General features: G+C 43.4%; 2 protein-coding genes across 2 annotated transcripts; one reads left to right on the top strand and one right to left on the bottom strand.

Annotated features, from left to right (window-relative positions):
• On the top strand, positions 1-591 carry LOC119013796 (putative protein TPRXL). The gene has a single exon (XM_037088634.1). It carries the CDS (start codon positions 1-3, stop codon positions 589-591), a length of 591 nt encoding a protein of 196 aa, XP_036944529.1.
• Positions 592-7,880: 7,289 nt separating this feature from the next.
• On the bottom strand, positions 7,881-22,303 carry fmnl1a (formin-like 1a). Its single transcript, XM_037087975.1, has 26 exons — positions 22,156-22,303; positions 21,258-21,942; positions 18,130-18,213; positions 17,656-17,742; positions 17,480-17,553; positions 16,977-17,060; positions 16,719-16,868; positions 15,605-15,713; positions 15,408-15,484; positions 15,226-15,319; positions 14,383-14,457; positions 14,167-14,277; positions 12,930-13,079; positions 12,741-12,842; positions 10,652-11,261; positions 10,438-10,562; positions 10,140-10,342; positions 9,813-10,047; positions 9,660-9,728; positions 9,495-9,575; positions 9,006-9,135; positions 8,693-8,856; positions 8,508-8,609; positions 8,325-8,417; positions 8,119-8,230; positions 7,881-8,022 (listed from the first exon to the last, which is right to left on the bottom strand). The coding sequence occupies exons 2-26, from the start codon at positions 21,441-21,443 to the stop codon at positions 7,958-7,960; spliced, it is 3,372 nt and encodes a 1,123-aa protein (XP_036943870.1). The 5' UTR covers positions 21,444-21,942; positions 22,156-22,303; the 3' UTR covers positions 7,881-7,957.
• Between the last annotated feature and the right edge of the window lie 384 nt (positions 22,304-22,687).

Raw genomic sequence — 22,687 nt, 5'->3', positions numbered from 1 at the left:
ATGATTTCCTCTTTGATCCCTGAAAACCTCCCCTGCCCCCACCTGTCTTCTGTGTCCCTGCTCTACCTGAAGGCCTTGGGGACCCACAGCACCAGTGGCAGTATTGAGCCCTGCCTCCTCAAAACTGGTATTTTCTCAGGCCGAGTGCCCTCTCCTGCAACGTTTGCCCCTGGCCTGAGAAAGTACCCCCAGGAGGGGGCAATTCCCTCCCTGACAGCCTCCTCCAGCCAAGCGAAGGCCCTCCTGGCGAGCCTCTCTGCCTCTGGCCTGAATGCTGAGGCCCTGCTCCTCTCCTCCACCCTCCGTCATCACCGCCTTCTACGTGAGCAGCGAGCCTCCTCGTTGCCTCTGCCCAGCAGCCAGTCCTCCTCCCCTACTCCCCCTGCTACCCCCTCGTCCTCCTCCTCTTCACCCACCACCCCGACTCCCTCCCTTTCTCCCTCCTCTCCAACCCCTTTGAGTTCCCTCACCCTTGCTTCTGCGGTTCTCAAGAGCAGGGCTTGTAGCCTTGACAGCTCCAGTCTCAACAGCTGCAGGGAGGCTGGCAGCGAGCCTGTGAATAAGGACCTCTCCCCTGGCAGCTCCCACTGATGAAGAGGAGGAGGAGGTCATGGGAGAATTCAAGCACCATCACATCATGAACATTAAAAAGAAAGTGACTACATTAAGGAAAATTCCAGCATTTTTTTAAATTATTTTTTTTTAAGACTCACATTTTCTTTCAGGACTTTTTGGCTTTTTCTTCATCTTCTTTTGGCCTCAACCCAGTATGCAGAGTCTTCATATTCCCATGGCAAGAGTTACCCTATTGTAAATGGAGTCACAATCTTCTTCTTGGACAAGTTTCCTACTTTTAATCTTCTGTTCCATAGTTCACATCTGCGGTCCTCCCAGACGGTCATACTGACAGATTGCAAGATAGAGAGTGCACAAAATGGGCCTCCCCTCCAACCTGCTATAAGCTGATGTGGTCTGGATGGATTTACTGACAGTAGCCAGTCTCATTTATACCATCACTCAATAGAGGAGTAGGTAAAAATTCAAGACTTTTGTCATTGAAAATGGAGCTGCAATAATCGCCAAGTGAGTCCAGTAATTGCGTCTGTTCAGGATGATGTTGCTCTCGCTTACCTGCATCACCTGACAGACTGCGAGGCTGCTCAGAAAAAAGAAAAAAAATATAAGAGTATATCGAGGTGATGATTGTGGTTTCAAACTGTTTTGTGTTAAAAAGGCCATTTGTGGATTTTCTTGCATCACCTGTGTTTTAATCTCTGAACTGGTGCTATATTTTCCCCTCTGTTTGTACACACTGTGTAACGAGTTTACATGATCGTCCCCCACTACCCGATCTCTGACCCGCGCTGTCTGACAGTCTGCTTTGAATTCATGTCACATGGTTTGAATATTTATGAGCATCCCCTACAAAATTAAATCCTCGCACCAAAAAAAACTGGAGCGATTATAGAAAATAAGTCCCATTTCGATTTACAGTGTATTTAAAAAAAAAAAAAAAGCACATTGTAGTGAGGAGCACACTTCTATATAGAATAGAACCAGGAGGCACAGTCACACAAACAGAAGGGAAAAACGCAAAATGTTGAATTGTATACAAATGTTGAATTTCTGTATATGTGTACTGACTAGTTAATTATGACAATCAGGATGTTTCCGCTGTAGCATCTCTCTGGCGTTTTAGCACCTGACATAAAAAAAACCTTCCCAAAGACTCAAGCACACACAGTGATAACACACATTCTGCCACACATGCACTTGTAAAGCCAAGCTGTTTGTACTGTAGAAGCACAGACTCTTCTAGTTTGTTTTTTTTTGTTTGTTTGTTTCTTGTGCGATGATTCATCTTTAAGTCACATCTGTCGCACCGGTGATAAAGAGCACTCTGGTAAAAATATGCCACACGGACCAGAACACGATTTCACCCTTTAAGGAACCTGATCTACAGAGTGACAGATCAAGTAGTTTCTTTTTGGGACTCATGTTTCTTTTGAACTCGAAAGTTAATTTGCTGGTAAGCAGCTTTCAAAGTTATAAAAGTCATGTAGAAGATGATACGTTCTTTGAACTGGAGCAAAATGTATCTCTCCCTGCAGCAGAGTGATCATACTCCAGCGTCTATGACACTATTTCAAATAAGATAAAGAATATCAGCACCTATTAAAGGGACAGTTCACTCCTAAATCAAAAATACATATTTCCCTTCATCTGTAGTGCTGTTTATCCATCCATCTAGGGACAGGATGCATCTATTCATGGACAAGAGGCAAAGCTAACTAAGCTAGCTACCATTACAGTGTAGCTCAGCATTTTTATGGCTTGATTGGTTGCCTTTGTTAACCGGTATAGACCTGGTTATATTTGTTTCTCCTGTCATTTTATTAACTGTACACACCGACCTCTTCTGCCTCCTTCCTGGTCTGCTGCTGTTCCACTCGCGCCCCTCACACTGCAGCTGCAACAGCCGAACAGGTCGGTATGTTTACTGGTGAAGCTGTTTGTTCAGCTGTTTGTTTCACAAAACACCTGCAAGGAAAACAACCTGTTAACATCAGACAAACACTGGCTGTTAGAAAATATCACCATATATATATAAGCTATTTAATTCTTAACTAATTTCTGTTGTGGTTAACCACTAAATTCATTGTTGCTCTCTAACTGTCCAGCAGACCACCAGCTCCATTAGTTTTTATTGTTTCTTCGAAGGTGCTAACGCGCACACACCTCTCGTCCATGAGTAGGTGCACGCCCCCTTTCTTTGTAGTGATATGGTAGAAAGAACAACATGTAACTGCTCACAGCAAGGTCTGTGGATTATCCTGAGTAGTCGTGTCATGATTACTTGGTTAAGAGTCATTGCTGTTGAGTTTTTCAATTTTTTTTTTTTTTTTGAGCACCACAAGCTGAGTGCCATCTGGTTCAATTATACTCAAGAGAAGGCAGACATCTCCTTTGCCAGTATCTCAAAACTTAGCAACTCGCTCCAAGACAAACTCTAGATGGATAAATTCTGTAGCACTACAGGTAAGAGGAGAAATGTGTCTTATTTTGGGGTGAGCTGCCCCTTTACAATTCAGATGTAGTTTGACTCCTGAGAGGAGAATAAAGAAAGCACAGTTTCCTCTCGTACACACGACCCTTCCTCTAATTCTGACCTTGTGCATCTGGTTAACTATGACAAGCACAAAGCTACAAATGTTTCCTGATACACCCCGCCTGTTTGGTATACTGTTGGATTACCACTTCTGCTGTTGCCTCATTTGGTTTTATTACCTGCATGTTGAAACATGAAACATTTATGAATGTTAGGCCTTTGGTGTGCCTTAACGACAGCGGCCGAAGTTATTATTTAAAGCACATCAAAGGCCTGTCAGTGATTCCCTAAGTGTAACCCCTGAAGCTCCCTGTTCTGTGTTATTGCCTTAAGGCTGCCCACTGGGGAGGTGTCGAGGTCGAACGGACACACAGAGAAGAAGTGAGATTTCCTTCAGCCGTTTGCTAGAATGACTGTGTGGAAACTGATTTTTTTTTTTTCGTGGCGTTGAGATTAAAACGTGCAAAGGGGCCGGTGTCAAAGTGTCGGACAGCCTGAGGAGAGGGGATTAGTTTGGGGACGTGTGTTTGAAGGCTACTTTAATAAGGCCGGCTTTGACTTGCCTTGTCTCTATTGAGAGCGCTTGCGATATAAAAGACCCAAAGAGATGAGAGGAAGGGTCTGACAGTCAGGGAGCCATTAAGCGGCTGTTCTTTCCCTGCCCCTCTCACTTTGCTCTGTCTTTGGTGTGTGGAGGTTATCTTAGGATAAAATTTGATGGGCCTCAATTCATGAACAGTAACAGTGTGTGCGATATGTAATTAGCACTCTTTTACCGAGGCAGCGCTCTTTGCCTTTGAGAAAAGCCTCTGCAAGGACCTGTTACCATGTTTTTCCCAGTGCCTCTAAGACTTTGTTCTTGCCAGGAATCTCCCCGGTTGATCTTGTGTTACAGTATTAGATCAGCAGCAACGACAGAACGACACTTTTTACCCAAAGAAGAGGCTGTGGCCTTGTCTCGTTTCCGTTTTCTTCCTTTTCTTTTTTTTTTTTTTTCAGGAAAAATGAAAACAGCACTTGAAATACAAACTGTGTCAGGTTGCAGCAGTGGCATTTGACTAAACACTCCCCGAGCTCTAACAATGTGCACAACTGCAAAGCTCACAGCGCAGTGAATTAAGACTCACCCTGGGTGCTCTGTAGCTCTGCCAGGCAGGTTCAAGCCTTGGGTTTCATATTGAGTGAAGTCAAATGAAAGAAATTCACTTACTCATGCCGTTCCACACTCAAATCCATAACTCTGCGAGTTATATTTGCTGCATTTGCGTCTGGTGAGTGTTGGGGAGGAAGTATTCACGCCTGGCTGCTTTCCCCAAGTTAAGTCTTAGATGAAACCTCCCAGAATTGCGTGACAGTGCTCTCTGGAATAACTTCTTCTTTTTTTTTTTTTTTCCAAAGACAAGTGTTAGTGGGCTGTGATTTCAACATGGCTGGAGGCTCAGAGGGCACGTCCACGACACACTCATAGAGGATGCCCCCTGGCAATCAGAAAAACTCATGCAAACTTGAACTCAAACATAGAAGAAATATACATATATAAATATATCTAAGTGAGATGTTTGTGTATGATATTATAATTGTGAAGAAAAGTGTGATATATATATAGGCCTAGATTAAATAATATACTGTAAAATGTCATCATCTCTTCAGTTTTATATATTAGTGACCATTTTGTACAGATCTTTTTGTTTTTTTATTAATTCATGGACAGAGATATTACATTTCACACTGAGATTATTTATTCATACACAGAACATTTTTATATTTGTTTAAGAATATCTGTATAGATAACAGTTAGCCTCTGTAATATACACTGAAGTTCATTTTTAAATTCCAGGCTTTTCTTTTTACGAACACTGAGTTAGACTTTATGGGATTTTTTTTTGATTCATGAAAAGCTTGTCCCTGAAAACGCTCGTCCAGCTCGACTGCACCTTTGCCTCCTTACGTGAACGGTCACTATTGAGGTGTAAGACGCTGGACCAGTGCCTGTGCTTGGGGGCTTATTTTGCTACTATCTTTAATTTTTGTTTTTTTAGGGGTTGTTTTCTGTACCTTTTTTTTTTTTGTTTTTGTTTTTGTTTTTGTTCCACCCCGTCCTGCATTTGAATTTCAGCTGGTATTGGTGAATCGGAGACGGTCGCACACACAGATATTGTGGCGACTACTGTGAAATGGGCTCGAAGGCTTCACACGGAGCCTTGCTGCGTGTGAGAAAAGGATGCTTAAAGGATGCTTTAATTTTGCTCTGTGTCATGTTTGCATGTTGAACAGGAGTGGTGGAAAATGTGAATGTGGATGCTCGGTGTAAAAGCGCTCCGAGGCGACAGGTTCTTTAATCACTACAGTCGGTGGAAAAATCCATTTTGTTTCTTCTTCATTTCCAGTTATTGCACCGAGTGGCTTTAAGTAGCAGTAAAGCTCAACCACAGAAGTTGTTAAAACCACCACAACGGAGCAGTAAGGGAACTACATGGAGTCGTATGAATTCAAAGTTTTATCTCCTCCTTTGCCATCCTCTCTTTTTTTATATAATGAACCTACATTCTGTAGTATGTATATGAGGTTTTTACATGAATGTGTGGATGTTCAAAAATCTTGGCATCAAAAAGTAGAAAAACAAAAATTGACTTGTAAATAGGCCGAGTCATTCCTAGCGAGTTCGAAAAATTGTTATGTCCAAAAGAAGATGTTTTATTAATAAACTATGACGACGGGATACAAAAAGGTATATACAAAACAATGCATGTATAGTCTCAAGCAATCGCACGGTGCAGTCGAAAAAAAAAATGTTGTCTACATGTTTTCTCAAAAAAATGAGAAAGAGAGAAAGAAGACGAGCGGTTCTGAAGTGTGTTAAAAGGTTTACTAACATGAGGAATGAGTCTTTTTTTTGGTATCTGTGACACAGGCATGTTCAGTCTTACTGTGTTGTTATGTGACGATGATGATGGCGATGAAGATAGTTGGCAGAAAGGGTTGAATGTCTAAGATTCAGAGTGCTTGAGCGCAGCCCAACCAGAGAAGTCACCGCTGAATGGTGTACTCTTTCCACAGAGCGATTCTCCCATTTGTAGAGTAGTGTGATATAAGAACAAAAATAATAAACAGAAAATAGATCTATAATATAATGATATATAAAATTTAAAAGCCTACTGATACTGGAGAAAACTAATTTATCAGTGTGGATGCCATGATATTCTGTGAGAAATGTGTGTGTTTTTCCTGTGAGAAGACAGCAGGCAGCTGAACCTGCCTCCTTTTGTACATAACTTGCTGTGATTGTGTGTCCAATAAAGTGCAGCTCTCTTGTACAGTGGCGGCGTCTGATCTTGCTTCATGATGACGTGTTTGCATCTGGAATTGAGTGCATGGATGTTAAAGAAAAAAACTCAATTGAAAACTACTTCAAATTATATAAATCAAAACTATTAAATGTGTTTACTTTTGTGTTTGGATTTGGATTTAGAGAGCTTCCTCCACCTGGCAGTCACACACTCACATCTGGGCTCGTGCAGACTTGCTCATGCTCATTAAGCATTTATCACGTTCAATAAAACATGATCACTGTCCCTTGTGTGTTGTCGGTCTGTAAAATTTACTACATCATTTCACACTGTGTTAAAATTCTCATCAAATCTCAGATATATTTATCACGACTTGGTAACGATGTACAGTTCAGAGGCAGCTCTCTGATCTAAAACCACGTGCCTTAAAAGCCATTTCCTACTCACCCCCATACCGATGGAACGGTGCTCCACAAACCATTTCTGGAGCTTCACAGCAAAACAGCTTCAGAACAACTGAAGTAGATGGGGACTTGTTTCAAAATGTATAAAAACAGCCCACAAAAAACATAAAATGGTTCTATACAGCTTGTTTGATGTAATCCAAGTCTATGGAAGCACAGAAATCCCAAATTGATTTGAAAAAAGGTTATTTACAGCCATTTTTGGTCTAGAATATTCACTGTAGCTGCTAAGCTAAAAGAGTTAGCATGCACCCTGTCTAAAGTGAGTTCACGAGCTCAGAGGGTGAACAGAAAATATTTTTGGCTCGCCTGGCTTCTGGAGGACTTGGACTACAGTGAATGAGCTGTATGGAGCCTTTTATGTTTTTTTGAAACTTCACTCGACTTTCCATCAGCACGAGGGCGAGGCGATAATGACTGAATTTTCATTTTTGGGCGAACTTCTCCTTTAAATGCAAATGGTGGCGAATGGAACTGTGAGGTGCTGAAATAAAAACTCTTTCCAACTTAAAATACATAAACTCAAATGATACAAGAATAAAAATTTAAATGAAATACATTTGATGGGTAAACGTTTTATATTCAAAGGCAACTTGTGTTTTCCTTTTTGAAAAGTAATTGATTTGTTTTTGATTACTTTTTATAACATCCCCACTCATACAGATGAGTCCCGTCTTCAGGAACAGAAAATGGTGTTTTGCATCACATGACAGGTAAAAGCTCTAATTTTGTGGAAGAAAATACAAAAACAATGGTTAAAAAATAGTTTTATTTTCAAATAAAATGATTTTTTTTATTATTATTATTATTATTATTCAGGCAACAACACTATAAAACGTAGAGCATACAAAAGGTCACGAGGTGCCATAAAAATAATCAAATTGTTTTTAAACAAGATTTGGAATCAAATTCACGGACGGTCAAAAAACATCAAATAGTTCCATCTTAAATTCTATTTACACAACAAATTCACACTAAAATGTTGCCAAAGATACACACTGCCATGAGGCGAACGTTTTAAAGCTTGTTCTTCTGTCTGTATGTTTGAGTGTGATTCCAGTTAAATTTGTAAAAAGGTTTCTCGGACCAGCCGTGGCTCAGGTCTCCTGTCGCTGTGCCGGCCGCCGACCGTCCCCCCGTCTGAATGGTGTGTTTCTCAAATCTGAAGCAGAGGAAAGAGTTTCATCAACACGTAAACATCAAACATGCCGCAGCACACGTTTAAAATATCAAAATGTGACTCCACGAGTTACTGTACCTGTGATGATGTCCTCCAGGGCGCCGTCCTTCCCCTCGCGTACCTGCGGCTTCTGCCTCTTCTTCAGCTCGGCTATCAGGTCCATCTGGGGCATCTTGGGCATCATTGGACCCTAGAAAAAGACACATATAGATTCACGCTGTATCAGGTATTCCTGAGAAGACTGTACATAAACAAAACCTGTTGAATCTCTACTGTCTTGCTACCTTTTGCGCCCCAGCCTTGCTCGGAGACGGCTCTTTTTCCTCAGTGCTCTCGCACGCCATCTTCTTCTTCTGCTCAATCTCCTGCTGTGCAGCCTGCGTTTAATGAAGGGGGTGAACAATTGATTAAAATGCAACGCAGCGATGGTAATGGCTAAATATCAGAAACCAGTCACTTGTGCTCACCTTGTAGCCCTTTATGAAACGTCCAAACAGCGGGAAGAACATGGAGGGCTGCGTGGTTTTGGGGTTCTCTCCGAAATACTCCACTACAGAGCCGTATGCCTCCTGGAGGGAGTCAGACAGCAACATGAAATGTACATCTAAAAGCATGAAATGAGGTGTTCTGTAGATGTGTTGTGTGGGCGAACCTGTGCTGTCTTGCTGTCTTTGATCAAAGCTTCCAGCTGCTCACAGTTGACTTTGATGAACTCCTTCAGCACCGGGCTGTCGTCCTGAACCATGAACTCCTTTTTGGTCACTTCCATCCCCCGTTCTAGTGAGCGGATGTCCTGAAGTATGCCGTCCAGCGATACTGGCAGAGAAATGGAGCCCGCCGAGATAACAGTCACTCCAAATTTAAATCACAAGCGTGTGTGTGTGTGTGTGTGTGTGTGTGTGTGTGTGTGTGTGTGTGTGTGTGTGTGTGTGTGTGTGTGTGTGTGTGTGTGTGTGTGTACATACCGAGGGCTGCCTTGTCCACGAAGTGCAGGTCGGTGTAGAAATTGACCAAGTCGGGGTATTTTTCCTGGATGATGCTGGTGATGAACTGAAGCAGCGTCTGTGAGCGGTCTGTCGACTTGGTCTCCAGCAGCTGAAAAGCAAAGAAGATGTTGAATGCAGTGCAACAGTTCCACCTGTAACAAACACCAAATATCACCAAGTATCAGAAATGTATATCTGAAGTCTGTGAGGCTGTAACGTTTGGAAGCGTGAGTGCACTGAAGTGAGGAAACGTTCCAGGAAAGGAAGATTTAAATACACACATTTTCCCTCTTACTGCTAGTGCTATTTATCCATCTAGAAAGCCTGAATTGGTTTCTCAGGAAAACCCAGGGAATTCATTGTCAGCAGTTTCATGTAAGAACTATTTTCTTTCAACAAACTAACAAAAAATATGTATCCTTGACGTCTGGTCGAAGTGAATGAAATGTACAAGCAACTGCTACTTACCAGGTCCAGACTCTGCAGCCGAAAACCGTACGCCGCTCCCCTCTTACTGCTGTTCATGTAGTTTCCAAAGGCGAGAACAATCTGAAGGGGACACATGAGACGACTGATGTGAAATCACACATTTCGAATCTACATCAACGTGTTGTATTCTCTCTTTTTACTCACCTCCAAGATCTTTTTCAGTTTGGCTGAAGACTTGATGGACATGGACGCGGCGATGATGGAGTTCAGTTGCTGTGAATGGCGTAAAAAACGAAATCAGTACATCTGCCGTCAGAACTCGAAACCAATTCAAAACACAACATGCGACTGACTGACCGGCTGAATACGTTTGACTGTTTCCGGGAAGTTGCCCATGAAAGTGAGTGTGTTTATTCGCTGTTTCAGGCGTTTAATCTTCCCAAACTGTAATATAAACTGGTCCTCGTTGGTCAGCTCGTCCAGCGGTCGGCCATCTTTCTCGTAGTTAACCAGCAGCTTCAGCTCATAGTCTGATGGTATGAAGGCCTCGAGGAGCTCCAGGAAGTCTATAGACAAAGCCTGCTGGTCATACCTGGACAGAAGAGTAGGAAAGGCCACAACAGTGAGCGTATGAGGCGGAGATAAAGGAGGAGAGCTCAGAAATGTCAACAGTGAAGCACATACGTCTCGATGGCGGTGCAGATTGCAGATGGACTCATCCCCCCCTTGCGTAAAGTGATGGCGAGGTTCTTTGCCTTGTTGGGGTCAATCAAGGAGATCTTGCTGGGGGCCTTCTGGACCGCCTTCTTCTTGACAGAGGACACATCTGCCGGAAGCCCTTGGGCCCTGGTCTTAAACAAGTCCTCAAACATGTCCATGTTCAACTCCTGATGTAGACAGAATGAGCGGCAGAGATGATCAGGATAAAACACTGATTAATACACAAAACACATCTGTAATATGATGAGATCCAAACTCTTACCCCTAAAACCTGCTCGTCATCCAGCTCATTGAAGACGGTGCCCGTCACCTGGTTCGGTTTTAAGGCCTGCCAGTTCAACAAAGGCAACCTGAACTTGGTCTGAATGGGCTTCTTGCTCTTGAGCCCTGAAAAGACAGAAAAAAAGGCTAAACCTTTGAACAAATTAGATATTCACTGTTTCTACATACTCAGATTCGTCTGTTAACCCTCTTACCAGTGCTTGGTGCACCAGGAGGAGGTGGGGGTCCACCACCAGGGGGAGGCGGAGGTCCACCACCAGGTGGGGGAGGTGGAGGTGGGGGTCCAGCACCAGGCGGAGGAGGTGGAGGTGGAGGTCCAGCACCCGGTGGAGGAGGTGGAGGTGGAGGTCCAGCACCAGGTGGGGGAGGTGGAGGTGGAGGAGGTGGAGGAACAGCTCCACTGGTTCCTGGTAAAGGTGGTGGAGGAGGAGGAGGAGGAGGAGGAGCAGCAGTAACTACCCCTGCACCTCCAGGAGGCGGTGGAGGAGGTGGCGGAGGAGCAGAGACGGCAGATTCACTGACAGAGTCCGGAGCAGCGGGTGGGGCGGCCGAGGCTGGAGCTTGGACGTATTCGACCACGGTGACCGGCACCACCTGGATGTCTAGACCTCCGGAGGCGCTGCGTCCCAGCCGGATCAGACCCTTGTCCTGCAGCTCCTGGATCCTCTGCTCCAGCTCTGAGGACGTCTGAGGGGCGGAGGTGCTCAGACGCTCCCTGTCCTTCTCCCTCTCCCTGTCCAGCTCTCGCTCCCGCTCTCTCTGCTGTAGCGCACTGACCTGAGAACAGGACTCTCGCAGGCTTTCCTATCAGACACAAACACAAATATAAAAAACACACATCACCACAAAGAGCATTTAATTAGGAGCCTGTCTTATTTAAATAATGCTGATTAAACTAATGCTTTTGTGTTTTTGTCCTCTCCTTTATTGTTTTATATGAATTCTTGTACATGTAAAAGGTAAAAAAGTTAAAAGAAGCTCTTCTCTCCCACAGAAAACATTGTTCCTGAAACGCCTCATCAGCTTTTAATTCTGCGACAACACTACATCAACATGTCACACACATATCATTTATATGCGTAGCTGCTAGTTTGACACGCAAGAATTTAGCACAGCTGCTCTGTTCTTGTTCTTAGCTGTGCTGGCTCAGGCATATGTGAGCTGACCAATCAGAGCAGACTGGGTATTCAAGGGGGCGGGCCTTAAAGAGACAGTAGCTCAGACAGAGTTTCAGAGGGAGGATACAGAGCTGCAGCACTGTACAGTATGAGAAAACTGATGTTTCTGAGCATTAAAGCATGTTAACCTATTCTTGTAGTAACCATAAATATAATTATGAACCTGAACCTGAACCTGAAGTCTGCAGGCATATTAGCAGCTCTGCAAGGCTGTAATTAGACGAGTCAGCCCCACATGAAGCACTGCTATTTTGAAACCTCGGGTTTCAGACTGTCGCCATCTTGTTTCTTTTTGGTGCCAGAGTAGCTGTACACATGTAATAAAGTGAATCACGTGAGAAGTAGGGTCATTTTCTAATCCGCTTACATACAATCTGATTTCTTTTTGTAACTGGAGGAGTTGCTGACAGTTAAGAAAGGATGCAAATTTAAGTAGCTTTACTTTTAAGAACACAAACCTCCAACCATATTTAATACAGTCAATGACTTAAAGGTGTTTTGAGCTACACGTTAAAGTCAGCATGATCACAGTAGTGTGAGCATACGAACATTTAGTCATTGGCACAAACCAAAAAGCTGAGGCTGATATTGATAACCATTATAATTATAGTTTGCTATTAGAATTCATCCTCACAGAAACATGAATGTAAGTACAAAATTTAAATGCACGCCACCCAATGGCTGTTGAGATATTTCAGCCTGGGACAATTATTAAGGAAAAGAGGATAAATCAGAGTCACCAACATCATTTGGGGATTAATCCTCTTCTAACGATGAGTGTCTGTGCAAAATTCAATGGCAATCTGTTAATCGTTGCGGACCAAAGGGGCAGAGAGCGACCGGCCGAGAGCGAGACATTTATATCCCCCAAAGCCAGGCTGCTAATATGCAAGGTCATTTACAGATTCACCAGCTGAGTGCAAACACTCGTCTTTTTATTTCATATCGAAGGTGATTAGATTATACTTTCATTTAAAGATAATTAAAACAAAGTGAAATGCCACTCTTTTGACCTTATTATTACTAATCACCTTTGAGAATGTCACACCTTTACTCGGCTAATGGTTCTCATTGAACACTGTACATGTCACGGAGGAGCACTTACTTTGAGCAGCTCCGTCTCTTTGGTGGCCTGCATGAGCTGAGTCTCAAGTTCAGATATTCTCTCCCCGGTCCGGCTCTCGATCTCTTCAAGCCGGGCGTTCAGCTGCAACACAGACAACATTTACTTCACAACATCAAGGCCTCTTTTCGTCAGACAGAGCCTCCTGTTTTGATTTGTTTTGATGCCGACCTGTGCGTTGTGTTCCTGCAGGTCGTCCACGTGCAGCAGCATCCCTCCTCTGTTCTCAGCATCCTCCAGCAGGGCTCCCACGTCTAACACATTGTCCAGGTACGCCTGGATCTGCACCTGCAGCTTCTCGCTCTCTGTCTGCTTCAGACGCTGACACACAGACGCATACAAATAATGATGAATGATAGGAACAAATAATAGCTTAGAATAACATGAAGTTAGCTAAGCTATTGCTTTGTTAAAGAAATAATGTACACTTGGGGTAGGGATCGATTCAGGTTGACCTTTAAATAAAGATTTATGGAAGATATTTAAATACTTAAAATACTTTATTTTATATTTTCCGAGTTCATCATCAGCAAAACAAAAAAGGGGGAACTGGATGAGCGTGCAGCATCCACACCCTACCACAAAGTCACTTTTACACTCTTCAGATGCAGGAAGATGTTTTTTGACAATTGTAATTAGTCTTCAGACAATATTATAAGGTTGAATTAGTTGTGAAGCTGTCGATTCTGCGATAATCAATACATTGCAAGACAATCATCTAATGAAGCGTCATGATATCTGTCTGACTGAAAGTTACGAAATACCCCTTTAAAAAAAAAAAAGGCAACACGCAGGAAGTATATTTATTCACCACACTGTGATGCAAGTTTCACAGAATTTGAACTGAGACAAACGATGTGCATAAGTGAAATGTCTTAGCTGAGTGCCTCTTTATCGGCGCCAGCATGTGGATAATTGTGTCTAAGGAGGAAGTATCGAGATGTGTCGCTTGATATGGCAGTCCAGCAGTTACAGAGCGGGATTGTCGTTTGACACCGTGTTTGTGGCGGATATTACCACACTGGCTCTGTTTTTGTTCTCGACACACTCCTGAGAAAAAGAAAAAAAACCAAAACATTTAGCTCCTCTGCTGTTTAATTCTCCACTGTGCTCACAAGCCCGGTCTCCAGCTGCGCCTGTCTGCTGTTTGTTTGCCGAGCAGGTTGTCTGCTCCCTGCTGTGGCTGAAAACAACACTATGAGAGCAGGGAGAGTGAACCAAAACACTGAGGTTGTGGTCAGACGATTCAGCAATGAACTCTGAGACTCTGTACAGCCGAGCTGAGCAGCAGATTCAGGTGATAATTCTCACCAGGTTCTTCGCTGCGTGCACCTCTTTTATTATTTTCACATTTTTATCATTAAACTCTCAACCTGATACATCGCCGGTGAGCCACGGACACACTCACCTCCAGATACTTGTCCAGTGAGAGGTGTGTGAACTCGTACTGCAGGTGAACGCGGAAGTTCATATTCTCCACCGAGTGCACCACGATGTTTATGAACTGCATGCAGGCCACCTGGAGACGGAGTGTAAAGTTAGCTCTCTTCGCAACATTTAAAGTCCCTTTATTTGTGAGCAAACTGTCGGCCATTTTGTGCTGATGTTACATCTGTGGACGCACCATGAAGTCGATGTTGCTGTCATCGTTGATGAAGTACTCCATCAGCTTCTCAAAGCGGTTCCTCTCTCTGCTCACCTGAGGAGAAACAGGAACGTATCTGTTAGTGTCTTTGTGAGCAGTTTTATCCACACACAGTCATTTTCCTCTGACGTCAAGCTCAGGATGCGAAGCTCTCGGGTAATGTTATGTTGTGATGATGTTAGGCAAGTCGTATATACATAAATAATTCAGTTTTTCAGCGACTGAAAAGATGATGTATAGTGAAAATCTGGAGGAGCATCGGTCAGTATTTCAAGGTAAAACCCCACATTTGATAACCCATCAGCTAACGTTAGCATTCAGCCACTTCTCCTGGCTTACATTCCTGTTTGATTACATCCTGGGTGTTTCACTTCTAGGCTCAAATAAATGTGTTCAGGATGTGGAATTACATTTTAGATTTAGTTCAAGCCTTTACTATCATATTGTGTATCGTCTGTCAAACGCTGGTGTTAGCTGGAATGCTAGCTCACTGTTATCTAACTGGAGCTAATGACATGCAGGCCAGAAGTCATTAGATCCACGTGTCTGTGACGTGGAGCTGATCTCACTCATCACCACATAAATTACGACATGCTTTTTCACCCCTGGACTGTTCTTGCTCTTTGAGATAACAAACATGACTGTTCTCCATGTGCTAAAGCTGTGTCCACAGCTCACGTGACGGGTGGACTGTGTCTGTCACAAAATGAGTCACCAGATAGGGGAAGTCTGGAACAGTGGCATGACTGAGCGAGCAACAGTCACAAGTCAAATGAAACAGTTGCAATATGTCAAGATCCCCGATAAAGAAGCTCTTCTCACATCCTTGAAGTTGTCGAAGGCAGAGAGGATGATGTCATGTCCGCCTCTGACGAGACACACGGCGGCCAGCAGCTCCAGCACGAGGGCTTTGGTCCTGCAGCAGCGGCAAAGGAGGGGTTAGATACGCTGGACACAGACGGATAAAGGAGACGCACTCGGGTCCGACACACAAATGCACCCACCTGGGATTCCTGCTGTTGAGACTGAGCGTGATCTCGTTCACGCAGCGCGGGTGAGTCATCACCAGGTTGAATCCAGACTGAAGGCAGGAGAGGAGCACATGGACCAGAAGATGCAGGAGAAGTTTGGTTATTTTTGAGTCAAACAATAAGACATCACTTCTTTAAAAGACACATTTATGGGTCTGTTGAGACTCTACCTGGTAGTTCATGATGGCTCGCAGGCACATAATGCAGACGTGCACGTCATCTCTCTGGTAGGATGAATGGGACTTCTTATGCATCTTGTTTCCCAGCGTGGAACTTATTCTGCAGAGCCATGACAAGCGTACGGACACATGAATAGGTGCTTTAAGAAAAAAGACACTATACAAATGGTTTGAAGTGAGCACAGTCGGCCAATTATAACACAGAATGTCAGCGCTGTTCCTTGGACATCCACTGTGTCTGTCTGACAGGTGAAATGTGGCGCCAGGAAGAAAGAAATGTAAAGGAGGAAATTCTGAAAGGATATGAACGACTGATGGTGGCAGAAACTGAAGCACTTGTCTTGGTTTTGAACGCCTCAGTTTTTTAGAGGAAGTGCTTTCTGGTGATTAGACTGAAGATCGGCAGCAGAGCCAGCGCGACAGAGACACTGATCAGATCAAACTTTTCATGTTATCAGCTGGTCGATCGATCAGGGCCGTCTCTGTTTGCGTGAGTATTTGCACTAATGGAGGACTTTTTAGCTTCTGACCTAAATATACAACAAAAAAAATGGTGATTTAGAGAAAGAAACACGCTCAGTCGAAAAGTACATTTTCTTGAATAAAGTCGAACTGTCGAGATAAACTTGACAGTTCCGGATTAAAGTCGACCCTCTGAGATGGCATCAAACAGGGCTTATGACTGCCTTGACAAAATGCCTTGTGTAGATGAACGCTGAAACTGAACCTCAGAATCGGCTTCAGTAACAAAGGAACAGTTTCTCTTTTAGCTCATGAAACTCAGTGTTTCTTGTCAGTATCAGGACTGTGAAGAGGTTGTGCCTCTACACACAGAACGTTACGCTCCAATGATGGAGTAACGGCAGAGAGATCGTCGGCTGGCGTAGCTGTCAGTCGCTCCCCTAACTGGATCTGATGGACCAGAGGAGTCTTGACATTTTGACGTTTTACTTGAAGTGTATAATGAAAATAAGAACTTCCTCCTCTCATGCCACCGTCACGCCACTTCTGCCCTGCTTTACTCTTGTTCTGACGACATGAACTGAAAAGTTCCCCTTCAATAAGAGTTCACGACACACAGTGCACCACACACACGTATCCTCACCTCACAGTGAGCGCCCGAGCAGCTCTGGTCATCCCGTGTGAGTGGGAGCTGCTGTAGCTCTTCGTGGAAGTCAAGTCTTCCATCGACCTCTCTGCTGGTTTACCTTTATCTGACAGGGTGCCTCCATTCTCAACACTCTCCACTTCAAACCTGAAGAGTTCACGCACACACACACACAACAGACATCCATGATGATAAGTAGTGTCATTATATAGCATCATCTTTCTTAGAGAGCTGTCACGCGCTGCCGCTACTCACGAGACGTCACTCTGTGCGTGGGACAGGTACTCCACCAGAACATCCAACCCTTTGTTCTGCTCATTGAGAAACTCTTGGGCCCATCTATAAACCGACAGAGAGCGAGTCATGAAACATTAAATTGCATTAAAAACAACACATTCTGGCCTCAGTTGACTCTTCAGGCAAAAAGAGAAAGAAACAAAAAAACCAACACAATCATTCTCTCACCAAGAAGTTTGACTTCATGAGCAGCAAACCACAAACTTGCTCAATTCAGTACAATTTGGTTTTTCACCTCACTTGGTCTGACGAAAACAGGGTTTAGATGGTTTTACGAGATAGCTACCGCTGTGTAACTGACATTACTGAGCAGGTCTGCTGATGCGTCACACTTCATTTTAACAGGTGACATCAGCGACTGGTGTGTGTTGTAGAAGACGTTTATGATGTTAAAGTACAACAAAAACTACATGAAATCACATTACACAGCACTGACATTACAAAGGGTCCAACGCGCTCACCCGATGTGATTGGTGCGAAGGGATATCTCCAAGTCTTTAAGGACCTGGGTGGCGTCTTGGATCCGTTTCTTGAGCTACAGAAACAGAAGAGGTGAGAATCATGACATCAGTGTTCAGGTAGAAAATGAAAGGACGTGTCAGATATGAGGGGGAGGAGGGCGACGCTTCACACTGACCCTGCGAGACACCCCTCCTTGATCCTGGTAGAGGCTCTTAATCTTGGCCAGGTAAGTGGACGGGGGGCTCTTCACTTGGAAACGCTCCTGAGGACGGAGGATCGGCAGAGAAACCAAAATTCATTCATTCAAATCAGAAGGAGCTTTTGACTCATTTTCATCAACGTGTCTGGCGAGATGACGAGGCTGGACACGGTTGCCGGTGCACATCTGAAGCCATTACTGCTCTGTCTTAGTAAACACAGCAGAGAGCGAACGCCCTCTGTTACCATGTCAACGCCTCCACCGGTTGCAACCACAGAAACTGCTGCAGGGTTTTCACACTGCACCCTGCTCGTCACCGCGTGATCCATTTTGGGTGTTTATATACTTTGTGTCAACTCTGTCCCAGTGAAGGCACCGCTGCAAGAATCCTGTTTGCTTTGATGAGGATGACGCAAAAATAAATGGATAAATAAATGATCTTGATCTCACCTGATCACAGACTAACTCCCACTTCTTCTCATTGTCGTACTGACTCAACAGCTTCAGTTTGTCTGGAGGCAAGTTCATGTGGCTCTGAAAGAGAGAGGAGGTGTTTTTTGAATATTTAAAACAATCTAAATGTGGTCAAATGAATTTTATATTAGTCACACGTTTTTGTTCTTTTCACAGGACAGAAATATGACATTTCTTCATCTTTCCTTCTTACGCAACAATATTCAAATCAAACCACAAATGCAGTTTCCGCGTAAAGCAGAAGGGTGGGCAGCTACCTGCCGGAAGTGCAGATGACTCAGTGTTGTCATGTATGTACTGATGGTTGTCAGTAGGTACCATTTACGTCAGAAAACAAATACTGTTTCACAAAAGAACGGTGCAAACTTCTGTTTCTATGCATTGAAGTTTACAACACAGGTTACACAAGCAACAGCACAAGACCTGTTGTGATGACCTCGCTTCATCTTTTTTATCTTTCATTCTGTTTTATGTGTTTGATCATTGTTTTCTTCTTCAAAGACCTTTCAGCTGCACTTGATGTATAAAAAGCTCCTGTATAAATAAAGTTTATTATTATTATTAGTATTATTAGTATTATTATTATAACAAGGGAATCATCTGAGTCTTTTTGTTCATGTGATGATGTTTTGTCAAATTTTACACAGCAAGGCAGAATTAAACGTCAGGAAACCAACTCCACTGCTCACCATTTTTATTTATCTGGTGGCATTTTTTAAATCCACATTCTAAAAGTTGAATGCAGGCAGAGTGTTTATAGTCTTTCACAGTGTGTCGAGCTGTATGGAGGATTTGACAGCGATCAGAATCTCCCCCACCTCCAGGCGTCTCTGGCGCAGGTTGACTCGACTATTTCAGGAGCTGACATTCAATTAACTTCCAAAAAGTGCAGTTTCACTCTGAGCTGTCGCCTCCGCCCGACGGTGAAACGACGCCTGTCGTATAAAAGGTTATTCTCTCATTCAAATAGCCTCAGAGCTGAATGGTTACATGACGCCTGATTAAGTGTTATGAAAGATCCAGAACCTAACTGGGGAGTTTGTGTGTGGAAAAAAAATTATTTAAGGACGTTATACTTTTGGAGGCAAGAACTGGTCCTCCATCACTTTCATTCAAATAAAGGCCTTTAATTACAGTCATCAACTCTTTCTTTGGGGACTGATTGTGTAGTTACTTACATTACTTTTCTCCTTACCTTTATTCTAAGTTGTATGTTTGTTGTATGTTTTTACACAACTTTTGCTTTGCACAACGCTGCTGCATGCCACAGCAGCCATGTCACTACGCCTGATTTAAGACTCCAAACACATGATGATGATGATGATGATGATGATGATGATTTACTGGCAGTACTAATACCTTCAGCCGCTCCTTTTTCACAGCTTCAAGAGAGAGAGAGAGAGAGAAAAAAGAGAGAAGCAAAAACGGAAATGACCGTTGTTTTGCTTCTGGAGAGTCTTCAACCACGGGGCAAGGGCGGTGTCCCATTGTGGGTTTGTGAGGGTACAACACGAACAAAAAAAACCCCAAAAAAACTGAAGAACAAACCAAAACAAAAAAACCCATCTGTGTGCACTTACATGAATGTATGTGATAAACTGTGAGCACACATAGAAAGCATATAGAAATAAAGAAGTATTTCTCATTTCCTTCTAGAGTTTACTTCCCAAAGAGGAAGTGAGGTCATACTTTTCATGCCTGGGAGGGAGGTGTGGGCACCAAAATGGCATTCAGTTTCAGAGTGAGCACAATATGTCACATTAATACAGTGAAACAGTAACTCCTCGCCACATGCTCACATCTTATGGTCTGACAACATTTGGAGAAGTTTTGCCGAATGTGAAATAATTGAATGAATTGAATGTTATCATATACATGAAGTGTTTGCCAACCACACTGAGATCATGACTCTTATTCATAAAAACTCACGGTAAAACACAAACAGCACCAGAGTTAAAGTCTTAAAGTGTCTGAAATTAAAGGGATTTAAGTATCAAACGTTCAAGTAAAAGTTTTGCAATTAACTTATTTATTTGAAAATCTCTGGCTCTGATGCAGCCGGTAATCTGCAAAGTAACTAGTTACTAAGATTATAAAACAAATGTAGCGATGCACATTTATTCCCTGGAGTGGAAGCATAAAGTAGCAGAGAATTGAAATATTCAAGTATTCAATTACAAATAGCTCAAAACTTTACCTAATTACAGTACTTGAGTAAATGTACTTAGTTACATTCCCTCTGTGGGTAATTGTAAAGCATCATCAGATAATAATGAAAAAACCTTCTGGACTTATTTGCTATGTTTTTTTTTTAGCCACAACAAACTGTCAGCAGCTTCCCTCCATCCTGCACTGATACAAGCTGGCTGGAGTGGAAAAAACAAAAACAACTAAGTCCAAAATAAAGTGATCAATAGCAATTACAGTCAAAGACTGGACAGTGTGTTCTGATACGTGATTCTTTGTGGTGCCTCCAGTATTTGGAGAACTCATCAGAAGGTTTTCCATCTTGTTTTCATGACTGTTGAAAGAGTGGTGAAACAGTTGCTTTCCGGCCTCGCTCATTTAAATGTGTTGCTCAACTTCCCCTTGGAGGCCAACTACCCCGCACATGCACCGAGCACCATATTCCTCTTCTGACATTTTCAAACCTAACAGTGAATGACGGGATGTATGTCGATCTGGTAACACTGTTCCTGTTGTCAGAGCTCATATTTGAATGGAGCAGTTATTGACAACATGCGAACAAGATAATATGTCAAATGTCTCTTTGCTCGGCGGATGTTCTGTGAGGTTTGTACCCACCTCTGGATTCAGATATTCGAGCAGATGGGGACGAGGGGGCAATAAATGTGAAAAATATTCTGGCTTCATCTGCAGCCTGTGTTTGGTTCAAATTGTATTTTGGCAGCACGAATCAATCACAGAGTGCAAGTGTTCATTACAAGACTGGGTTTGAAATAACTGCTGAAAATTGGACGTGGTTTGTTTTGCTCTGTGCCTCTGAACAATGTGTACCTGCATAATTATCCCATGGCCTCAATACCACAAACGGAGCACACAAATCTTTGTTTTCGTGCGCCGTCCCCCGTGCAGCCACTCACCAGCACCAGGTTGAAGCGCTCCTCCAGCTCCTCCTCTGGCGGCATGGGCAGTTTGGGGGGAGCCGGCTGCTTCTTCTGCAAGGTCGGCGTGGGGTTGCTCATTCCAGAAGCTGCTCCGACTGAGTTCCTGGCCTCTCGGCCCTCAGCCGGCTGCTGCTCCAAGACCCCAGCAGCCGCATTCCCCATCACTAATCTCCACAAGTAATCCAGGAGGAAAGCTTTACACAAACACTCTCTCCTGAGAAATCAGTGTATTCCAAAACAGAGCGACAAAAATCTCCTGATGACTAGAGCGGGAAGGCCTGAAACAAACCGAGTCTTTGGGCCTTCAAGGAGAGAAACATCGAGCCTCTGGTCTAGTGAATCCGCCTGGGTCCTGAGGACGGGGTGGATGATGAAAAAAGGTAGTTCTTCCTCATGTCTGTCCTCTCATGAACCTGTCACTCTCGTTCTAAAAGTACCTTTGAGAATTAAAGGTTACAAGCCTCATGGGGGCCTGCTTAAAAAGACCCACCTAAGAATAACTAGTCTCTGCACTTGTTGACCGAAAAACTCCTCTGGTGAGTGAGTACAGAGGGCTGCGTGTTAGAGGAAGGAGAGGGGAGTGTGACTCTTGCTGTACTGACAGAAACCACAGAAACACAAAAGCAGAAGAGCAACTTCCTGTGCATGACAGCAACAGAACCTGGGGTGGAGGACAGAGTGGAAGATAAACATGGTAACCGTTAGACGTACCATGCATGCAATGAGTAGGTGGATGATAAGTGAGATAAGGTAGTTGAAAAAATAAACAAAGAAAAAGGTGTGAAAGGAAAGGTTGAGGGAGAGCGCTAACCAAAGCAGGTACAGGTGTAAAATGCACCAACAAACACACAAAGGAAACTTTCTCCAACATTACCATGACTCCATTTTCACCGCACTGGAGCCATTCATTGTCTTGCACGGCCCTGAAGGGACATTTGTTGTGGGTATTTCCCTCAACATGAGGCCAGATTACTGTGGCAGCACAGGTGTAAGAGGCAGAGTGAATCCTCGGGGACACGGTAGGGGGAGGATTGTCCAACAGCGCCCCCCTGTGTTTCAAACAAACTACTGCATGCAGGGTCGCTGCATTTGAGGTCTCCTCGGATATTAGACGTCTAATCTAACATCACAACACTTCAGTCCATTTAAGATTGAAAGTAGCATTTAGTATATTTGAAATAATGTATTTTGGCATCTTTGTGCGACCAATTAAAAAGCTTGCATTAGATTCATAGTAATTCATACTAACATTCATCATAAGTTGATGCTTATGTGCTTTTATAGTAACGTTAGCTCCTTTGGGGGAGCTGATTATGAATCTAGCCCATTACGCATGTTACAGATCAAAAGTGACGCTAATTATTGAAGCGTTTATCGCCAAGAAGATTACTTTTTATTTGTGTATT

Source organism: Acanthopagrus latus, chromosome 23 (genome assembly GCF_904848185.1).
Source record: "Acanthopagrus latus isolate v.2019 chromosome 23, fAcaLat1.1, whole genome shotgun sequence".
Taxonomy (NCBI): Eukaryota; Metazoa; Chordata; class Actinopteri; order Spariformes; family Sparidae; genus Acanthopagrus; species Acanthopagrus latus.
This window is presented reverse-complemented; position numbering and strand designations above follow the sequence as displayed.

Excerpts from the sequence above, each read along its gene's own strand:
- fmnl1a (XM_037087975.1), bottom strand. The coding sequence starts at position 21,443 with ATGGGGAATGCGGCTGCTGGGGTCTTGGAGCAGCAGCCGGCTGAGGGC. Across the intron at positions 16,869-16,976 it reads CACGCACAGAGTGACGTCTC|GTTTGAAGTGGAGAGTGTTG; the intron begins GTGAGTAGCGGC and ends TGAACTCTTCAG. Across the intron at positions 15,714-16,718 it reads GCTCGGGCGCTCACTGTGAG|AATAAGTTCCACGCTGGGAA; the intron begins GTGAGGATACGT and ends ATGGCTCTGCAG.
- LOC119013796 (XM_037088634.1), top strand. The coding sequence starts at position 1 with ATGATTTCCTCTTTGATCCCTGAAAACCTCCCCTGCCCCCACCTGTCT.